At 44.4% G+C, this 21,554-nt stretch overlaps 1 protein-coding gene across 1 annotated transcript in view; it reads left to right on the top strand.

The window, feature by feature from the left end:
• LOC109874064 (kinase suppressor of Ras 2) overlaps positions 1-21,554 on the top strand; it is an 81,137-nt gene that overhangs the window by 43,469 nt on the left and 16,114 nt on the right. Inside the window, exons 10-13 of the mRNA XM_031815671.1 lie at positions 1,256-1,313; positions 1,584-1,755; positions 3,516-3,711; positions 19,592-19,688. Coding sequence (XP_031671531.1) covers positions 1,256-1,313; positions 1,584-1,755; positions 3,516-3,711; positions 19,592-19,688 — 523 coding nt within the window. The remainder of the gene's footprint in view (positions 1-1,255; positions 1,314-1,583; positions 1,756-3,515; positions 3,712-19,591; positions 19,689-21,554) is intronic.

The following is a 21,554-nucleotide window of genomic DNA, read 5'->3' as shown; positions in this document are numbered from 1 at the left end:
TTCACGCTACAGTTACGATGCCAACTGGATTCCGCTTGGTTTTTTGAAAACCACGGCTGCGGAAAACAAGCAGACGGAGGAGACAAGGACTGATGGAGATGTCTTTGGACTACTCAGCTAATTAGATTATAATCTCAATCGATCACAAAACTAAACCCAAGGTAGCACTCAGTAACTTTAGCTTTCAGTAACTGCATATGTACCAAGATGTTCAACTAAACCTAAACTAGCTTTCATAGAGATTTTCAATTGTTTTCAATTATTGGTTGATTTTTATGCTTATTGAAATGGTCATTCCTTTTTAGTATCGCTCCCATGGATATCTCATCCCCCTCCTCAATTGACGTCTTTGGAGTCTTCAGCTAATTACATTATAATCTCAATCAATCACAAAACTAAAAGGTAGCGTTCAGTAACTAGCTTTCATAGACAATTTTTATAGTCAATTGCTGGTGGTTTTTAAGCTGATAGAAATAGGTGGCTGTTTGAATGACTTGTGTTTGATACCTTCTAAGTGACTGACACAGGTGTTGTCTCAGTGTCAATATGACAGGGGAAATTAGTTTAAGGTGGCGCCAGCAACAGTCGCTCTGTCTCTCTCGCTTTTGCTCTTTTTCCTCCCTATCTCTCACTTGGGCTCACACACACTCTCTCTCTCTCTCTCTCTCTCTCTCTCTCTCTCTCTCTCTCACCCCCACTGCTCTCTCCCTCTCTGTCGTTCCCCTCTCCTTCTCCGCCTTCTGACAAATGTGAATACATTATCTTGGTTATGAAACACACATTCTCATGATTTAATTAAAGCCCGTCATCTCTGTGTGCAGCTCCACGCGCTCCCTCGCCTAGCCAGCACCCAGTGGCAGCTGGCTGATTCCCCTGCCTTAATGGCCTCTTCCCTGGTTTAATGAGGGCCTCTCTCTGGCCCCGGCTGGATCCTCTCATTAGGAGACAGAGGCCCTACCAGGGGCCCCACGCGCCACAGGGACCACATATAATTTCATACACATATCGTCACGACACTGAGCTGCCAATCAGTGTCTCTCCTCACACAGATACTGTGTGTGAATCTGTAATGATGATACAGAGAGGTTAGGAAAGGTTAAATGCAGCTAAATGGACAAAAAGGATGGCTCACTAAGTGTATGGTGTTTAATCAATGATGCATGATTCAACAGGGTTCAGCGCATATGTATAATGCTAACGTGTGGGATGTAAAGTGCTCATAATTCCCGTCTGCATGCCGTGCTCTTGTTTTCAGAATCGAGGTGAACCCTTTAAACCCTTTACTACAGATTGAAGTTGAACCGACATCAGACGTGAGTCCCCCATCTGATGGCATTGTATGATTTCTTTCTGAATAAGATCTGTGTAGCCTTTGTCATGTCTGTATAGTTTGGCATGCTGACGCTCCTGATGGTAATCCTCTGCAACCCCACAACATGGCTGTCCATTTTCACTGTTTCAATTGAATTGGATTTTATTTTAATATAAAGTAGAGGCCAGAGGACAGCACATTCAATAATTATTATAAAACACTTATTGTTGACCTGGATGGAAATTAGTTTCACTCTTCCTCTCCTGAGCAGAATGAGGAGGGCAACGATGAGGCGGAGTACTCGGAGGATGAGTTTGAGGAGATGAACCTGTCTCTGCTGTCAGCCCGTAACTTCCCCCGTAAAGCCAGCCAGACCTCCATCTTTCTCCAGGAGTGGGACATCCCCTTCGAACAGCTAGAGATAGGGGAGCTCATCGGGAAAGGTAACAGACTTAAATAAATCAGCCTCTGACAAGATCAACAGACTCCATCACCATCATCTGACCAGCTCTCTCCGCTCAAGCCAGGAACTGACCCTTTCCATCTCCGGAGGATGCAGCTTTCAAAAGACTTGGCCTCTATTGGTTGACTTGTCATGATATATTGCTTGCATCTTTTTTTGTTCTTGAAGTGCTTAGCGATTCTATGAAAAGCGCTATAGAATGTATTGTATTATTATTATTAATACAATACTGTGAGAGAGCTGGCCTATGCTCTAACACTTAAAAGGCATTAAAAACAGACAGAAGTAAAATGTGCAAAAATGCTTAATTAATTGTAAAACGGCAGGATAAACCAAGGAAACAAGTAACTGATGGCTAAAACTGTGGCTCACCTTACACACACAAGGATCTCTCAAACAATGACACACCTGCTGTTAAAAGCAGTTCCTTCAATAATTAGGTCAGAGGGACCACACCTGTGTTCAAACAGCCGCTCAACGAGCAAGCCTATCAGGATACAGAACCAATTAACAGGGAAGAGGTACAATAGATATTGTAGCTATAGTATTGCCTGGAATGATGAATGGTTCAAATGAAAGGTATTTTGCATTCAACTTGTTTTACATTAATTGAAATAATGTCAATACGATACAATACCATGCAATACCATACAATGAAATTGTATTAGTCCAACTCTTACAGTGGAAATTGGTCCACCCAATTGATCCACCCCCCTGAAAACGGCAGCCCTCCAGTCACCAATTCAGACCCCACTTTTTAGTGTCAGACTTGAAACCTCTGTGGCGGAAGAATCAGAATTAGTTGTGTAACATAGACAATAAAGATGTCTTATCTGCATAATATGCTTATGTAATATACTTGTTATTTGAATGTATCCCTTCGGACTCTGGTGTTGGCAGTTGCACTTCTTCCCTCAGCTGGGGCTCAGTCACTTGGAGCCCAGAGAGGGGAGAGGTCAGGCTTGTCATTCACATGTCCCTGGTGCTATGCAGAATATCAGAAAGGGAAGAGGACAGGATGGAACATTGTCTTCATATGTGAATGAGTCTACCTATTCTTAAACCATGTGAAGGGATAGCGTGATTAATGGGGAATCAATTACTTGTCTCCACAATGTCTGTGCGCCAGTCACTCCCTCCCTTAGCATTGGGGGATGTGTGTGGTAGTGTCTGGAACCATTGCATGTCATCTCTGGTGTTGCACTTATCCTGGGTGAGTGTATGACCTAGAGGCTCACTCCCCTCAGTGAGCTTGTCCAGGAGTGGGGTCAAGAAGGGGTTTTACTTGAGATGGGAGTATCTGGAGTTGACAATTGATTTATGCCATTAGATGAGTTTGTGCTTTTGTGCTATGAAGTACCAGGAATGAGATTGAACCTCATCTTAGGGACCAAACTGAATGATAATTAATAGCGAATGCTATCTGGCTATAGGATACTCCTTTCTCATTTAAAGTCTCACCTTGTGACCCGTTCAAAACATCTGTGGTTTGTTATGTCGATTAGGGGGTGGATCTTGGCTTTAAAAGACCTTTGTACTTTTGTCTCGCCGCCTTTCAACGAATCAGAGACACTGATTTGTCGACAAGCGATTGCTATTGCAAAGCTCTTACTATTAAAGATTTAGTTTACGTATAACTCTGACTTGTGTGATAAGTTTGTCTCTCCTCATTTGATAGTAAAGAAATTAACCACCACACCTCTCTAACCTCTAAGTTACAGTACCTTCTGCCCTCTTCAGGTCGCTTCGGCCAAGTTTTCCACGGGCGCTGGCATGGCGAGGTGGCCATCCGCCTCATCGACATTGAGCGTGACAATGAGGACCAGCTCAAGGCCTTCAAGAGGGAGGTGATGGCCTACCGAAACACTCGGCACGAGAATGTGGTCCTTTTCATGGGCGCCTGCATGAGCCCTCCACACCTGGCCATCATCACCAGGTGAGTGATGATGTTTGTAATTCCTGAGCTCTGTTCCAACATGGAATACAGCCAACTGAAGACTTAATCAGCAAGCATGTTGTTACATGTGCTCTTCAAGTACAGTAGTAGCATTGGGTCAGACAACCCTGTAATAAATATACTTGACAGCTTAGGAGTGGCAATACAATAATTAACATATTTTGTGTTTATTACCAGCAGCTGTTCTTGCAGTATAGGAAAGGAGCCCAACCCTTTTCCCGTCAACATAACCCCCTCTTTAAATTCACCTATCCTGCCCCTGATCCCCTTGTGTTCATCTCATAGAGTTGTGAAGTGGAATACTAATCGCAATATCAAAATCCCTGCAAAGCTATTGTAAAATAGTTTAGCTCTGTAGAAAAAAGACAATACATACACTTACTATGTAACGTAGATGCTGGGAGTCGAGAAGCAAGTGGTAAGTTTAATATAAGAGTTAACATGGAATGATACAACATAGGAGTAGTGTCTAGACAAGAACAAACAGAAACCAGACTGCCTGGGGAAGGAACATAAGGGAGTATCAGACAAAGTGGAGGTTATGGAGTCCAGGTGTGCTTGATGATGAAGTGCAGGTGCGCGTAATGATGAAAGCCATCATTCCCAACCGGCAACGTTGAACACCGGAGGGGAGGACTTGACAGTTCCTGGTAGAGAGCCAGCCGCGATTCCCAGGATGGAACACTGGAGTCTCACTGCGGTGGCGGTCTGCCTGCTCCTTATGACGGTGAACGGCGCGCTAGAGTCTCACGTGAGCCTCGCACAACACTTCTTCTGTGCGCCTGAACCCCTCATCAACCGCAGGAGTGTCAGTCTGGCCCAGGGTCCACGGAGCCAGAGCTGACTGAAACCCCAGAACGCTCTGGAAGGGTGTCAGCCCGGTGGAGGAGTGACGTAACGAATTCTGGCCATGGAAGTAATTGGGCCCACTTTCCCTGCCGGTTCTGGCAGTAACTCCTCAGGAAACTCCCCAGCTCCTGGTTCATCCTCTCCGGAAAAACAGCTGGAATAGTGCCTCAGTGACCTGGAGAGCAGTAGGGAGACTAGAGAGAGGAATAAAACGACAGGATTTAGAAAATTGTCAGAGAAGGGGAGATCAGTGACAGAGTCAATGGATAGATGAGACCAGGGATCCCGATGCATGGGAAGGGGAAGGACTTTCCCTGTTGGAGCGTGTCAAGGAGACTTAGTTTGGACAAACACAGAACAGGATTTGACGTAGCGAGTAATATCCTGCGCCAAGGTGGGCCATCAATACTTCTCGGAGAGTGATTGTATAGTACGGGTGAACCCAGGATTTCCAGCAACAACAGCTATTTGTGCCAGGTCAACAGGCACTCTCTTATTCCTGTGGCAATGTAGATGCGCTCAGGAGGACAGGTAGTGGGAGCGGGTTCCTTCTCCAGAGACTGCCGACTGTCCACATTTACATCCCAGACCACAGTGGCTACAACATGAGAGGGAATGGGAAAACAGGTCCTCTGGCATTCGGGTGACCAGTCCGTGATCCTCATCCTTGACCCCACCTTGAGATGGTGGGGTTATGGCGTTGGAGCTATGGGAGACTGAGGATGATCTTGTGAGCTGGTGCACTAGTGATGAAGAAGGGGATGTTTTCCTGATGACTGGACTCCATGGTGAGGTTGAAGGGTGTGGTGATGGTTCCGGATCCTAGTGGCCGATTGCCAAGGGCTTGCACCGGGAACGGAGAGCGTGTATGAGGGAATGTTCAGAGAGGAGGCAGGGTCTGGTCATCCTGCCGTAGTTGGAGTAGGCGCTCACCCCCATCTCTGCCCTCCTGTGGAAGATCAAAAATACCTCTGAACAGAGCCATGAACCCCTCATACAAAGCCAGCTCCTCCTCTCCTCTCTCCCAGATGGCCATAGCCCACTCCAACACCCACCCAGTCAGCAGAGAATTTTCTGTGGCAACCTTGGACCTCTCAATGGTGGGGGCTCCCATCTGATGAGCAAAATATAGGGAGCACTGGAGTCGGAAACGACAGCATTTAGATAGGGTTCAGTTATATTTATCCGGGAGGGACAAACGGGCATTGCTGACCTGAGGGGGCTGCTGAATGGACTGATGTGCTGGCTCGCTGGGTCGACTGGTGGTATCCTCCGCTAGTGGAAGGCAACACCTCTCAGGCATGTTCGAGACATTGTAGACTGCAAAGAACCTCTTCCATGGCCATCTCCAGTTGAGCCAGCTGGTCGTGGTGTTTACAAAGTAGGTATCCCTGTTTGTCGACCGTCTGGGAGATGTCCTTATTTCCTGCTGCTTCCATTTGGTGAGGCTGTATTCTGTAATGTAGATGCCGGGAGTCGAGAATCAGGTGATAAGTTGAATATAACAGTTAACATGGAACGATACAACGTATTGCCCGGGCAAGGAACATAAGGGAGTGTCAGATAAAGGGGAGGTAATGAGTGAGGTAATGGAGTTCAGGTGTGCTTGATGATGAAGCGCAGGTGCACATAATGATGACAACCAGATGAGCGTAATGATGATTCCCAGAACCGGTGGTTAGTAAACCGGCAACGTCAAATGCTGGAGGGGATGAGCGGGAGTAGACGTGACATACTAATTGATTCAGCTACTGTACAGTGTCATCTTTCCCTCGATTCTCTCCCAGTCCCTGCCACTGGAAAACATCCCCACAGCATGATGCTGCCACCACCATGCTTCACCGTAGGGATGTTATTAACCAGGTGATGAGTGGTGCCCGGTTTCCTCCAGACGTGACGCTTGGCATTCAGGCCAAAGAGTTCAATCTTGGTTTCATCAGACCAGAAAATCTGGTTTCTCATGGTCTGAGAGTCCTTTAGGTGCCTTTTGGCAAAGTCCAAGCGGGCCATCATGTGCCTTTTACTGAGGACTTGCTTCCGTCTGGCCACTCTACAATAAAGGCCTGATTGGTGGAGTGCTGCGGAGATGGTTGTCCTTCTGGAAGGTTCTCCCATCTCCACAGACAAACTCTGGAGCTCTGTCAGAGTGACCATTGGGTTCTTTGTCACCTCCCTGACCAAGGCCGTTCTCCCCCGATTGTTCAGTTTGGCAGGGCGGCCAGAGCTAGGAAGAGTCTTGGTGGTTCCAAACTTCTTCCATTTAAGAATGATGGAGGTCACTGTGTTCTTGGGGGACCTTCAATTCTGCAAAATTGGGGTACCCATCCCTAGATCTGTGCCTCAACACAATCCTGTCTCGGAGCACTTCGGACAATTCCTTTGACCTAATGGCTTTGTTTTTGCTCTGATATGCACTGCCAACTGTGGGACCTTATATAGACGGATGTGTGCCTTTCCAAATTATCTCCATTCAATTGAATTTACCACAGATGGACTCCAATCAACTTGTTGAAACATCTCAAGGATGATCAATGGAAACAGGACACACATGAGCTCATTTTTGAGTCTCAAGGGTCTGAATACGTATGTAAATAGGGTATATCTGGTTCTTATTTGTAAATTATGTGTTATTATGGGCTTTTATGTGTAGAAAGATGAGGAAAAAATGTATTTCAGCAATTTTAGAATAAGGCTGTAACATAACAATGTGGAAAAATTCAAGGGGTCTGAATTAATTTCCAAATGCACTCTATGTACCCTGAGTGACCCAGCCTTTGTTACCCTGGGTCCCAGCAGTGTTCAGAGTCTCTCTCAACAAGGGTGATGTCTTGGTGGATCCATTATACATCACACAAGGCTCCATTCTCTTCTGGGGAACTCGCGTGTGTCTGGACTGGGAAGTGGGTGACATGGCAGTGTCAATGAAGCAAAAGGCACTGCAGGGCTGTGGTTTGCGCACCCCTTCCTCGATCCCTCACTCTCTCCCTACTCCCTCCCTGTGTGTGTCCGGGCTGTGCTGTCTGGCTGGTTGATTTGAAGTGCACTGGGTTGACCTAACTCAGATGTGCAGTGATTCTCGATGGCCCTCACATCTTGTGTAGAGATCTGTGCTTACACAAAGAGTTGCCTTTCTGAATGGTCTGCAAACTCCTCTGAATACTTTTCTAGAGGGACATGTTGGTTTTATTATAGGTTTAATAGCATGGTATTGTTTGTCATTTATCATGTATCAGGGTCCTCCAAGAAACTTGATGATTCATCTCAGGGTGTTTACTGTATGTGGCAGAGAATTTATATGAATAAAATATGAAATGTTTGTGGCTATATAAGAAAAGATACAGACGATGTTGCGGCTAAGAAAATAAATGTATGTTAAGGTAAAGGGGCAATCCAAAATTCCTCACAAGTAGAACTGCATACTTTCAGGTGAAGCAGTTCAATTGATAATCATACTGTTGAGTTAAGTCATAGCAGAAACATCTGAACATTCCCTCGTCCAGACATGGCACTGTTGTGGTGTAGTACAATGTTCACTACTATGAAAATTCCTTCCTGGTGTGGTATTATTCTCAAACAAGACTGAAATTAAGAATACATTAACCTGGACCTTTAGACTATACGGTTCTGCAAAAATATGATTCTGGGATAATTGGCTTTAAAGTTCCGAACCCTCATTGGTTTGAATGTTGTTAGGAATTTATATATATTTTTAATATATATTTATTTTTTAACTTAACTACATGAATTGGAGTATTTAGAGCAGTGGTCACTAATCTTTTCTGAGTTAAGATCACTTTCACAGTCAAAAAGCAAACTGAGATCTACCGCCTGTAAACATTTTTTTAAACATGACTTAAAAAATGTAACATTAACTTAATAAAAACTGTTCTGTATGAATGACGTTTGGGCAGTAGGCCTAATATATTATCACAGCATGTTGCCCATATGCCTGGCCTGCCAATATTGTTATTCTCAGACCATATTATATTTCAAAACTCAAGCTTTGATAACAAAATAGATCAGTTGGTGTAGCACTTGTGAGGTACTGCTGAACATGAATGGAAATAATTCGCTTTTCTATTTTACTGGACTGAAGGTACTTGTATCTGGCCAATGTTGAATGTTTATAATTTTAAGCTTGGAAAAGAGACCCTTAAACCCAGACTCTGGACCACACAACCACTCCACTGATTGCTTTGCAATGCTTGCAGTTAGACACGGATTCCTTCCAAACCACTCATTGTTGAATTTGCCATTTCCAACTTGTTGTGTTTATGTCCAATGGCCGATGAGAACCAATACGTTTTATCTATAATTTCTCTTCATTATTTGTGACTCACCACCTGGATTCGGTCTTATGTAGCAATATTTGAATTTCTGTGTCTTACATTGGATAAAAGTAGAGACTCAAAGCTACAAAATAGAAAATCAAACACTGCATTTGAGGAAACAATTGGAAAGTAATTCTGCTTTGAAAATTGATCAATTTGTAAACTCAGTTTTGGAGAAAACCGTCTTTCAATGTTTTGGTACTACAATTGGAGAGCCCTTCACTGTCTCCACCCATTCTGCATTGTTCACACCCTCTTAAGCTTTAGCCCCATCCATCTCTTTAAGGGCTGTTCCAACCGTTCTGTACTAACTTGCCAGCTACTTCCAGACATCTAAGAGAGAGAGAACAGCTCACTAAGCATTACATGCCCTATCGCTCTATCTGTGGTTTCGCGTTCAGAGCGCACACTGGATGCTCTGGCCAATAAGTAGGGTTGTTCCGAAAGCTCTGACCTCACAACTACAGTCAAGCACCCAAGCTAACATTAATTCCAGACACATAATGAGAGAACACCCCACTCTGACCATTTTACTCACCCTAGCAGTACTGGTTACACGGAACCCAAACCGGCTGCGCGTGTGCGCCATCGTGTGCGATCGTGCATACATTTATTTTGTCCCCCTACACCAAAAACGATCACGACACGCAGGTTAAAGTATCAAAACAAACTCTGAACCAATGACATTAATTTGGGGACAGGTCGAAAAGCATTAAACATGTATGGCAATTTAGCTAGTTAGCTTGCATTTACTAGCTAATTTGTCCTATTTAGCTAGCTTGCTGTTGCTAGCTAATTTGTCATGGGATTGTAACGGCGTTCTTCGTTTGTCGAAAGAGAGTCGGACCGAAATGCAGCGTGGTGGTTACTCATGTCTTTAATGAAGAAAATCGTGACGATACATGAAATAACTAATAAATACAAAAACAACAAACGGAATGTGAAACTTATTACAGCCTATCTGGTGAACACTACACAGAGACAGGAACAATCACCCACGAAAGACAAAGCGAAACTCAGGCTACCTAAATACGGTTCCCAATCAGAGGCAACGAGAATCACCTGACTGCTGATTGAGAACCGCCTCAGGCAGCCAAGCCTATACAACACCCCTAATCAGCCGCAATCCCAAATACTACAAACCCCAATACAAAATACAATAACATAAACCCCTGTCACACCCTGGCCTGACCAAATATATAACGAAAACACAAAACACAATGACCAAGGCGTGACAGAACCCCCCCCCCCCCCCAAGGTGCGGACTCCCGGACGCACCTCAAAACCATAGGGAGGGTCCGGGTGGGCGTTTGTCCTTGGTGGCGGCTCTGGCTCGGGACGTGGACCCCACTTCATTAATGTCCTAGTTCCTCCCCTTCGCGTCCTGGGATAATCCAACCTCGCCGCCGACCATGGCCTAATAGTCCTCACCCAGAACCCCACAGAACTGAGGAGCAGCTCGTGACTGAGGGGCATCTCGGGACTGAGGGACAGCTCGGGACTGAGGGGCAGCTTGGGACTGAGGGGCAGCTCGGGACTGAGGGGCAGCTCGGGACTGAGGGGCAGCTCGGGACTGAGGCAGCTCGGGACTGAGGGGCAGCTCGGGACTGAGGGGCAGCTCGGGACTGAGGGGCAGCCCGGAACTGAGAGGCAGCCCGGAACTGAGGGGCAGCCCGGAACAGAGGGGAAGCCCAGTACTGAGAGGAAGCCCAGTACTGAGAGGAAGCCCAGTACTGAGATGAAGCTCAGGTAGGTAGTAGGCTCCGGTAGATCCTGGCTGGCTGGCGGATCTGGAAGATTCAGGTTGACTAGCAGATCTGGAAGATTCTGGTTGACTAGCAGATCTGGAAGATTCTGGTTGACTAGCAGATCTGGAAGATTCTGGTTGACTAGCAGATCTGGAAGATTCTGGTTGACAGGCTGATCTGGAAGAATCTGGTTGACTGGCAGATCTAGAAGATCATGGCTGACTGGCGGATCTAGCTGCTTCATGCAGACTGACAGCTCTGACTGCTCCATGCAGGCTGACAGCTCCTTGCAGACTGGCAGCTCCTTGCAGACTGACAGCTCCTTGCAGACTGACAGCTCCATGCAGGCTGACAGCTCCTTGCAGACTGACAGCTCCTTGCAGAATGGCAGCTCCTTGCAGACTGGCAGCTCAGGCTGCTTCAAACAGGCAGGAGGCTCCGGCAGCGCAGGAGAGGAGGAAAACGCTGGCTGCGCTGAACAGGCGGGAGACTCCGACAGCGCAGGAGAGGAGGAAAACGCTGGCTGCGCTGAACAGGCGGGAGACTCCGACAGCGCAGGAGAGGAGGAAAACGCTGGCTGCGCTGAACAGGCGGGAGACTCCGACAGCGCAGGAGGGAAGGAAGGCTCTGGCTGTGCTGAACAGGCGGGAGACTCCGACAGAGCAGGAGAGGCAAGGCGCACTGTAGGCCTGATGCGTGGTGCGGGCACTGGTGATACTGGAGCGAGGACACGCACAGGAAGCCTGGTGCGGGGAGCTGCTACCGGAGGACTGGTGTGTGGAGGTGGCACAGGATGTGCAAGGCTAGGGATGTGCACAGGAGGCCTGGCACCAACTTCACCAGCTGACTAACACGCACCTCAGGACGAGTATGGAGCGCTAACTCAGGTGCCATCAAATCCCCGACACGATCCGTCGGACGAATATGATATCTATAGCACCAAGCTAGCAACTCCCTCATTACTCTCCACTCCACTTTCCCCATTAACTCCTTCACAGTCTCTGCTTCGCTCACCTCTAACACCGGCTCTGGTTCTGGTCTCCTCCTTGGCTCCCCACGAAAAACAAGGAGAGTTGGCTCAGGTCCATCTCCTGACTCAGCCACTCTCCCTCTGAGCCCCCCCCCCCCCAATACATTTTTTGGGGTGACTCTCGGGTTTCGCTCTGCGCCGCCGTGTCTGTTTCTCCAACTCCATTCGCCTATAGCCTTCTTCGCACTGCTCTAGCGAATCCCATGCGGGCTCCTGCACTCTCTCTGGGTCGGCCGCCCACCTGTCGATTTCTTCCCACGTCGTATACTCCATGCCATTGCTGTCCATAACGTCCTCCTTTCGCTTTTCCTGCCTGTTACCACGCCGCTCGGTCCGTATGTGGTGGGTGATTCTGTAACGGCGTTCTTCGTTTGTCGAAAGAGAGTCGGACCGAAATGCAGCGTGGTGGTTACTCATGTCTTTAATGAAGAAAATCGTGACGATACATGAAATAACTAATAAATACAAAAACAACAAACGGAACGTGAAACTTATTACAGCCTATCTGGTGAACACTACACAGAGACAGGAACAATCACCCACGAAAGACAAAGCGAAACTCAGGCTACCTAAATACGGTTCCCAATCAGAGGCAACGAGAATCACCTGACTGCTGATTGAGAACCGCCTCAGGCAGCCAAGCCTATACAACACCCCTAATCAGCCGCGATCCCAAATACTACAAACCCCAATACGAAATACAATAACATAAACCCCTGTCACACCCTGGCCTGACCAAATATATAACGAAAACACAAAACACAATGACCAAGGCGTGACAGGGATATAAACATTGAGTTGTTACTTATCTGTTTATTAAGTTTTACACACACACATACACAGACAAGACAACACAAAGCAATATAAATTATATACTCAACAAGAAAAAATACAAATAATACATTTTTAAAAATAGCTTTAAATATACCATACTTTAGACAAGTTAAACACACCAGGCAGAAGGCTACAAAGGTTAAAGGGCAATCTATAGTACAGGGACAGAGCAAACACCTCACCATTGTTCCTGTAAACAGTCAAGGGATAGGGGTGGAGAAATGCAACCACTCACAGACAGTCATGGCCACAGACCGACCATCCACTGGAACAAAAATAAAAAGTTTACAATGCTTTAAAATAAAAAAATGAATAATATAATTTTATGTAGGCGTGAACAAAATGTAAAAATAAAAATAACTGGAAAAACAAGCTCACACCTTAGTCTCTGATGAACAAGGCATCCGCAGGTCACAATCAATAAGCACATCAACCTTAATCCCCCAGAAAAAAAACACAAATGCTCGAAATGCTCATCCAACCCTTAAATCACAGGTGGGTCAAATACAGACTTATTTTGGTTTTAATAAGAATGCCATCAGAGGATGGACTGTTTAAAGTAAGACCGGAATGGAGCCCAAGCCTCATTAAACAGTTTGGGGCTCCCACATGAATTGAATTAAAAAATGTCTAGTTTCAGAGAGCACAACACATCTCTCCCCCAATATTTATAAGATGGGGGAGCTGCCATCTTCCAGTTCTGTAGTATTAGCCATCTAGCTAAAAGAGTTGTATAGGCAACAGTGTCCGACTGGATTCTTGACAGGGGGGTACCTATGGGCAGGACTCCAAAAAGGATCTATATCAGTGTTATATATACAGTGCCTTTCAAAAGTATTCGGCCCCCTTGAACTTTGCGACCTTTTGCCACATTTCAGGCTTCAAACATAAAGATATAAAACTGTATTTTTTTGTGAAGAATCAACAACAAGTGGGACACAATCATGAAGTGGAATGACATTTATTGGATATTTCAAACTTTTTTAACAAATCAAAAACTGAAAAATTGGGCGTGCAAAACTATTCAGCCCCTTTACTTTCAGTGCAGCAAACTCTCTCCCGAAGTTCAGTGAGGATCTCTGAATGATCCAATGTTGACCTAAATGACTAAAGATGATAAATTCAATCCACCTGTGTGTAATCAAGTCTCCGTATAAATGCACCTGCACTGTGATAGTCTCAGAGGTCCGTTAAAAGCGCAGAGAGCATCATGAAGAACAAGGAACACACCAGGCAGGTCCGAGATACTGTTGTGAAGAAGTTTAAAGCCGGATTTGGATACAAAAAGATTTCCCAAGCTTTAAACATCCCAAGGAGCACTGTGCAAGCGATAATATTGAAATGGAAGGAGTATCAGACCACTGCAAATCTACCAAGACCTGGCCGTCCCTCTAAACTTTCTGCTCATACAAGGAGAAGACTGATCAGAGATGCAGCCAAGAGGCCCATGATCACTCTGGATGAACTGCAGAGATCTACAGCTGAGGTGGGAGACTCTGTCCATAGGACAACAATCAGTCGTATATTGCACAAATCTGGTCTTTATGGAAGAGTGGCAAGAAGAAAGCCATTTCTTAAAGATATCCATAAAAAGTGTCGTTTAAAGTTTGCCACAAGCCACCTGGGAGACACACCAAACATGTGGAAGAAGGTGCTCTGGTCAGATGAAACCAAAATTGAACTTTTTGGCAACAATGCAAAACGTTATGTTTGGTGTAAAAGCAACACAGCTCATCACCCTGAACACACCATCCCCACTGTCAAACATGGTGGTGGCAGCATCATTGGTTTGGGCCTGCTTTTCTTCAGCAGGGACAGGGAAGATGGTTCAAATTGATGGGAAGATGGATGGAGCCAAATACAGGACAATTCTGGAAGAAAACCTGATGGAGTCTGCAAAAGACCTGAGACTGGGACGGAGATTTGTCTTCCAACAAGACAATGATCCAAAACATAAAGCAAAATCTACAATGGAATGGTTCAAAAATAAACCTATCCAGGTGTTAGAATGGCCAAGTCAAAGTCCAGACCTGAATCCAATCGAGAATCTGTGGAAAGAACTGAAAACTGCTATTCACAAATGCTCTCCATCCAACCTCACTGAACTCGAGCTGTTTTGCAAGGAGGAATGGGAAAAAATGTCAGTCTCTCGATGTGCAAAACTGATAGAGACATACCCCAAGCGACTTACAGCTGTAATCGCAGCAAAAGGTGGCGCTACAAAGGATTAACTTAAGGGGGCTGAATAATTTTGCACACCCAATTTTTCAGTTTTTGAATTTGTTAAAAAAGTTTGAAATATTCAATAAATGTCGTTCCACTTCATGATTGTGTCCCACTTGTTGTTGATTCTTCACAAAAAAATACAGTTTTATATCTTTATGTTTGAAGCCTGAAATGTGGCAAAAGGTCGCAAAGTTCAGAGAAACATTTCAATGTTAATTCCCAGAAACCTGACAGTTTATGACAGCCCCAAAACATATGCAACAGTGTGGCTGGTTCCATTTTACATCTGACACAGGTAGGATCAAAATCAGAGAATATTCTTCCAAGTTTGGCCCCAGACCAGTGGATACGGTGAACCACCCTGAATTGAATGAGGCTGTGTTTAGTGCTAAAAGAGGACGAATGCACCTTGTGCAGCACAGATTCCCAGGGTGTCTTCCCCAAGTTCTTCCCCCAAATCCTTTTCCCATCGAGTCTTTAAAGGCACCAAAGAAGGGTTCTGTAAGTTAAAAATGATTCCATATACATCTGAAATTGCACCCCTAGGAAGCTTGTTCAGCTCCAAGATGCTCTCTATAGCTGTATTCGCAGGCCTATGGGGAAATTCAGGTGTGTTAGCTCTGACAAAGTTCCTAGTCTGGAGATAGTGGAAAAAGTGGGATTGAGGGAGGTTGAACTTTTCCTGCAGCTGAGCAAAAGAGGCAAATGTATCATCAAAGAATAATTGGGCTAGTGAGGAGAGGCCTAGTGAGTGCCAGATGCCAAAAGCCCCATCATTCAAAGATGGAGGAAATCGAATGTTCTGATTGATTGGGCCTGATAAAGAAAAGCCTTGGAGGCTAAAGTCTAAACGGAACTGATTCCAAATTTTAAGAGACTGCTTTACAATTGGGTTGACACACATTTTGCCTAGGGACACTGGGAGAGACGAGCACAACACAGAAGAAAGTGCAGCAGGTTTACACGATTCAGACTCCATCTGGACCCAGAGTGGTCTAGGGCCAGTAGGATCAGTCTGCAGCCATTACAGAAGGGCTCTGAAATTTGCAGCCCAATAGTATGTCTGAAAATTTGGTAGAGCTAAACCCCCCAATGACTTAGGCTTCTGTAAATGTTTTCTACCAATCTGTGGTACCTTGCCATCCCAAATAAAATGCATGAATGTTTGATCCAGTGAAATAAAAATAAAAAATTGGAATAAAAATGGGTAAACATTGAAATAAATATACAAATTTGGGCAACACACTCATTTTAATGACATTAATCCTTCTGATAAGAGAAAGAGGTAGCGAATTCCAAAAAGGTTGTTTCAAACTGTCTGCTAGAGCAACAAAGTTTTCCTGAAACAAATTTGAATATTTCCTTGTCACTTTAACTCCCAAGTAGGTGAATTGATCCCGGACAATCCTAAACTGAGAACTTGTAAAAGAGCACTTTAAAGCAGCCTTGTTTACATGAAAAAGCTCACTCTTGCCTAGATTCAGCTTGTACCCTGAGATTGATCCAAACTCTTTAAGAACAGATAAGGCACGTGGCAATGAGGTATCAGGGTTAGAGATAAACAAAAGGAGGTCGTCAGCATATAGCGAGACTTTCTGTTCTAAACCCGTCCTGATTATTTCTTGAATGGCATCATTAGAGCGTAGTGCAATGGCGAGAGGCTCGATTGCCAAAGGGGGAGAGTGGACAACCCTGTCTGGATCCACAGTGCAAGGGAAAATAGTCAGAGTACAAGTTGTTAGTCCGTACCGAAGCCATGGGGGAAAATAAAGAATCGTTATCTACGCAATGAATTTGGCCAAATCCAAATCTATAAAGGGCAGCTGTTAGGTACTCACACTCAACGCGGTCAAACGCTTTTTCCGCATCAAGTGAGACCACCACCTCTGGGTTCTCCAAAGCTGGGGAGTACAGTACATTCATAAGGCGCCTAATATTGACTATGCGCAACGAGACCGAGGCTTTCTGCCAGACCACCCACTCAAAGAGCTATTATGAGCCCCTCCTTTATAGTAGAATCATACAACTAGAATCAAAAGACCGTGACATCTTGTGGAAGCCCTAGGAAGTGCATAAACATCCATATCTAAGCTGGACTTCAAATGGCACTGTTTTCAAAATCGAGGTCTCACTTCCTGTTTGGATTTCTTCTCAGGTTTTTGTCTGCCATATGAGTTCTGTTATACTCACAGACATAATTCAAACAGTTTCAGTGTTTCCTACCCACCAGTAATAATAATATGCATATATTCCCATCTGGGAAAGAGTAGGAGGCAGTTTACTCTGGGCACGCCTTTCATCCAAAAGTGAAAATGCTGCCCCCTAGCCCCAACAGGTTTTAAACTGCTCCATTCATTAACCAACTGTTTAAGAGCTACGCGATCTCTCTGCCCAACAGATTATATTTAGGTTATATGTGTGCAGCGCGTGCGATTAAATAATCAACATAACTAAAGAACAGTTTATTTTAGAAAAAAAAAGTTAAGCATAATTACTGTATTTTTTTCACTGGCCCCAAGCATGCTACTGACTGCGATGATCCACTGGATTTGCATGATTTGAAACCGCATTAGCTCTTTAGCTAAATCATACAGGCATTATCTCTAGGAGCTTTCAGGGAAGTTTACTCATCAGCGAACCACCAACACTCGCAAACAATAGTTAAGAGGACTCAAAGTCAAAGTGTATGCTTTGCTTTGTACAAAAACACAATCATCCACGGCAGATGTAGGGTTAGACAGTTGCTCTGTACTGTACGTCCATCACCAAAATGGAAATTATAGCATGTTCTTCACAATTGTTCATTTGCAAATGATTCCAGGAGAGTAACATGTTTGGGATTACACCTCATATATGGACTACCCCTATTATATGTGGCTATGGAGGAAAATGATCTCTGCTGTGGTTTACATGTGCAAACTGAATAATTAATTTATGTGCTCTGTTCTTCTTAAATACATGTCATCATGAATAAAAAAGGACATTGAATGACTAATAATGGGAACTAGAATACAATATCATACAGATACCATGTCATGTTGTCTAAAGTATAAGACCGAGCGTAGGCCAAACATGGCTCATAAGGTTTTGACTGCTTGCCTAGAAATGTGGATACAAATGATCGATCTATCGTTCTCTGAAGTCCTGAGTGCTAGAAATGAGCGAGTGCATGAAATCAAAGTAAGTGACAATGTCAGAGGAATACTGGTATTTATTAGTCATAGCTAGCCGAGCTTGCTCTTATTATAGCTTGCGGAACAGGAGTCTTAATTATTCTATTCAGACCCATTACCCCAGAAAGCATCAGGAAAAACATTTTAAAAATGTAACCTGAATGAGGTAGAAATTGACTCATACCAGGTGGGGATGCAGGTTTCGTCAGTGATTTGGAAAATATAAATATTGATTGTTTGTGTTTGATTCTTCATGAGTGGCTGTGTGTGGACTGATTTGCAAGAATGTCCGCAGCGTGGAACAATCTTTTCTCGTCACCGTAGGTTTCTGTCCATACAGATGAATTAATCAGCTTTCAAAGTTAGGCTCTCTGATTGTTTTGGTGACTTTATTTGCTTTTGATTAGAAAAGAGTGCCATCCCTGGCTGTTTTCAAAACCTTCAGTACACGCACATGCATGCACGCACACCCGGACGTGCGTACGACACACCCACTCTTCAATGAGGTATGGCAGTAATTGATGACATCCATGGATCTTTAAGATCTTTAACGGTACCTGAAGTTGTTGACGGTGATGGTGCAACATCAGGCGACATAAGGCCCCTGCCTCGTCATCTGGAACCACAGAGGGCCCAGAGAGATGCTAAAAATGGCTCCTGTCACCTTACGACTTGGTATGAATGAATATGCATGAAGCTCTGGTATCAGCTGGCCCTCAGGTCATCTGGATGTCACCTATCTGCGTCAAGCCGTCACAGTCGGGGTGAGGGGAAAGGCTCAGGGGTAAGAGCAGGGGGTAAGGAGGTGAGTGGAAGGGGCGAGGGGGATGGGAGGATGAGGTGAGGAGGGTGAGGGGGAAGGCTTTGGGGTGAGAGGAGGGGTGTGAGGGTTAGGAGGGGAGAGGCGCTATTGGGGCGAGAATATGTAATTCTGCACTCTGGGATGAAACTTCCTTTGATACCTCCTCTTCCCCTCCCTCTCCACCTCCCCCTGACCTCTCATGCCCAACCTTGACAAGAATCAAGGAATCCTTCTACATTTGAATGAGAGTGAAGCTCTATACTTTCACAAGGGCCTTCAACATGACAGCAAAATGGTCTGGTATAAAATATGGCCTACGCTTGTTTTGATTAAATGATAATGACATACTGTGCAGTTGAGTAGTCGGCGGCTCAAAATGATCAGAGGACATTGCTTTCGTGGAACCATTCTATGATTCACCAGTAGTGGATAGAAAGATTGCAGGCAGCCCCTGGCTTTAGTTGTTTTCTGCTCTCATCCTTCGCCTTCCCTCTGAGCCCAAACAAGGGGCCTTGGGGATAGATGTCACACCAGTTATTCCTCCACTACAAAGCCAAATGCTCAGTTTGTGGTCAATTGGCGATGTAATGTAATGTGATTAGAGGATATGTCACCAGTAGGGGTTGGCATGACAGGATGGGTTTTCCCTACGCTAGAAGTGATACCATCATCATTGTGCATATTTCATTAATTTAATTTAATTAACAATGCCCCCCTGGTAAAAAAAATATAATTTTAAAACATAGCATATGATTTCATGAAGCAATGTATCTCTTGCTGTGAAGATGAATATGTTATTCTACTCTACTCTATTCTAATGTATAGTATGATGTGTTGTTAAGGTGTAATGTCTATCTCTCTCTCAGCTTGTGTAAGGGAAGGACTCTATATTCGGTGGTGAGGGATGCCAAAGTCATCCTGGATGTCAACAAGACCAGACAGATCGCCCAGGAGATGGTTAAGGTCAGAAAAATGAAACATGCAATATATACACTGAGTGTAAAAAAAACATTTAGAACACCTGCTCTTTCCATGACATAGACAGACTAGGGGATTCCAGGTGAAAGCTATGATCCCTTATTGATGTCACTTGTTCAATCCCCTTTAATCAGTATAGATGAAGGGGAGGAGACAGGTTAAAGAAGGATTTTTAAGCCTTGAGACAATCAAGTCAAATCAAGCTTTATTTATACAGCACAAACACAATGTGCTTCACAGGAAAAATAAAACTGAAATATTTACTACACAACAAACATAAGAGGATAAAAAACAAAAGAATAACAATAAAACTGAACGACTAAAAAGCACCCTAAGGAAAAGCAAAGCTAAAAAGGTGCGTTTTGAGATCTCTTTGAAAAATGTCCACAGTTTCGGCCACCTTGGGTTCTCTGGCAGGCTATTCCAGAGGCTCGGGGCATAGTAACTGAAGGCTACCTCTCCATGCCTCTTGGTCCTGAGATAGTTAAAAGGCCAGTGCCAGAGGACCTGAGGGACCTACTGGGTACATAATTTAAAAGCATGTCTGGCATGTATTGGGGTCACAATCGTGGATGGATTTAAAAAACAATTGAAGTTTAAAATGAATTCTAAAACTCACAGGCAGTGTGCTCTCCGTCTGGTCTTGGTCAGTACACGTGCTGCAGCATTCTGTATATTTTGCAGTTGACCAATGGCTTTCTTGGGTAGATCAGACAGGAGAGCAATACGGTAGTCAAGCCTGCTTGTAATAAAAACATGGATGAGTCTCTCTGTATCAGCCTGAGAGAGAAACAGCCGCATTTGGCAATGTTCCTCAGGTGGTAAAAAGCTATTTTGGTCACATTCCTAATGTGAAATTCGCAATCAAGTTCAGATTCTAAAATAACACCTAGGTTTTTTCTTTTTACTTTATTGCCGGTGAATTCAAATGTGCGGCCAGATTCTCTCTCTGTGCTTTGGCTCCAACAATAAGTACCTCAGTATTGGCTTGATTTAGCTGGAGGAAGTTGGGAGCCATTAAATCATTAATACAGTCTAATAATTTATCAGAGGAGCTAAAATCCTCTGGTGACACAGAAATGTAAAGTTGTGTATCGCCTGGGTAACAGTGAAAATCAATGCTGTGCTTTCTGATAATGCTGCCAAGGGGTAACATATACAGTATAAACTGAACAGTACAGGACCCAAAATTGAACCTTGTGGAACGCTGCATGTGATATTTATTTTCTCTGAGTTATGTTCACTAATGGTGACAAACCTCTCAACCAGTTAAATAGGTCCTAAACCAATTAAGAACTGGACCGAAGAGACCAACCCACCTCTCCAGTATGTCCAGAAGGACATCATGGTCAACAGTGTCGAATGCATAGAGCTGTTTGGCATCTGTGTTGGCTCTAAGATAATTTACCACTTTAACTAAGGCTGCCTATGCTGTGGTGGGCCCAAAAACCAGATTGGAATTTTTCTAAAATACAAATACAAAATGATTTGGTTGTAATTTTGCTTAAGAATGGTAGGATGGAGATTGGCCGAAATTGCTAAGAGCTGAAGAATCTAGATTACTTTTCTTCAGAATGGGTTTCACCATAACAGTTTTTAGTGCAGTGGGGAAAGTGCCTGTGAACAGGGAATGATTAGCAATAGCTTGCACTTCTTCAGATATGCAAATAAAAACTGTTTTGACGAAGGTGATGGGGATAGGATCAAGAAGGCAGGTAGAAGGCTTAAATTGTGATAGCACTTCAAATCAAATCACATGATATTAATCACATACGCCGAATACAACAGGTGTAGTAGACCTTACAGTGAAATGCTTACTTACAAGCCCCTAACCAACAATGCAGTAAAAAA

Source organism: Oncorhynchus kisutch, linkage group LG3 (genome assembly GCF_002021735.2).
Source record: "Oncorhynchus kisutch isolate 150728-3 linkage group LG3, Okis_V2, whole genome shotgun sequence".
Lineage (NCBI taxonomy): Eukaryota > Metazoa > Chordata > Actinopteri > Salmoniformes > Salmonidae > Oncorhynchus > Oncorhynchus kisutch.
Note: the sequence above shows the minus strand (reverse complement) of the source record. Positions and strands in the feature narration are given on the sequence as shown.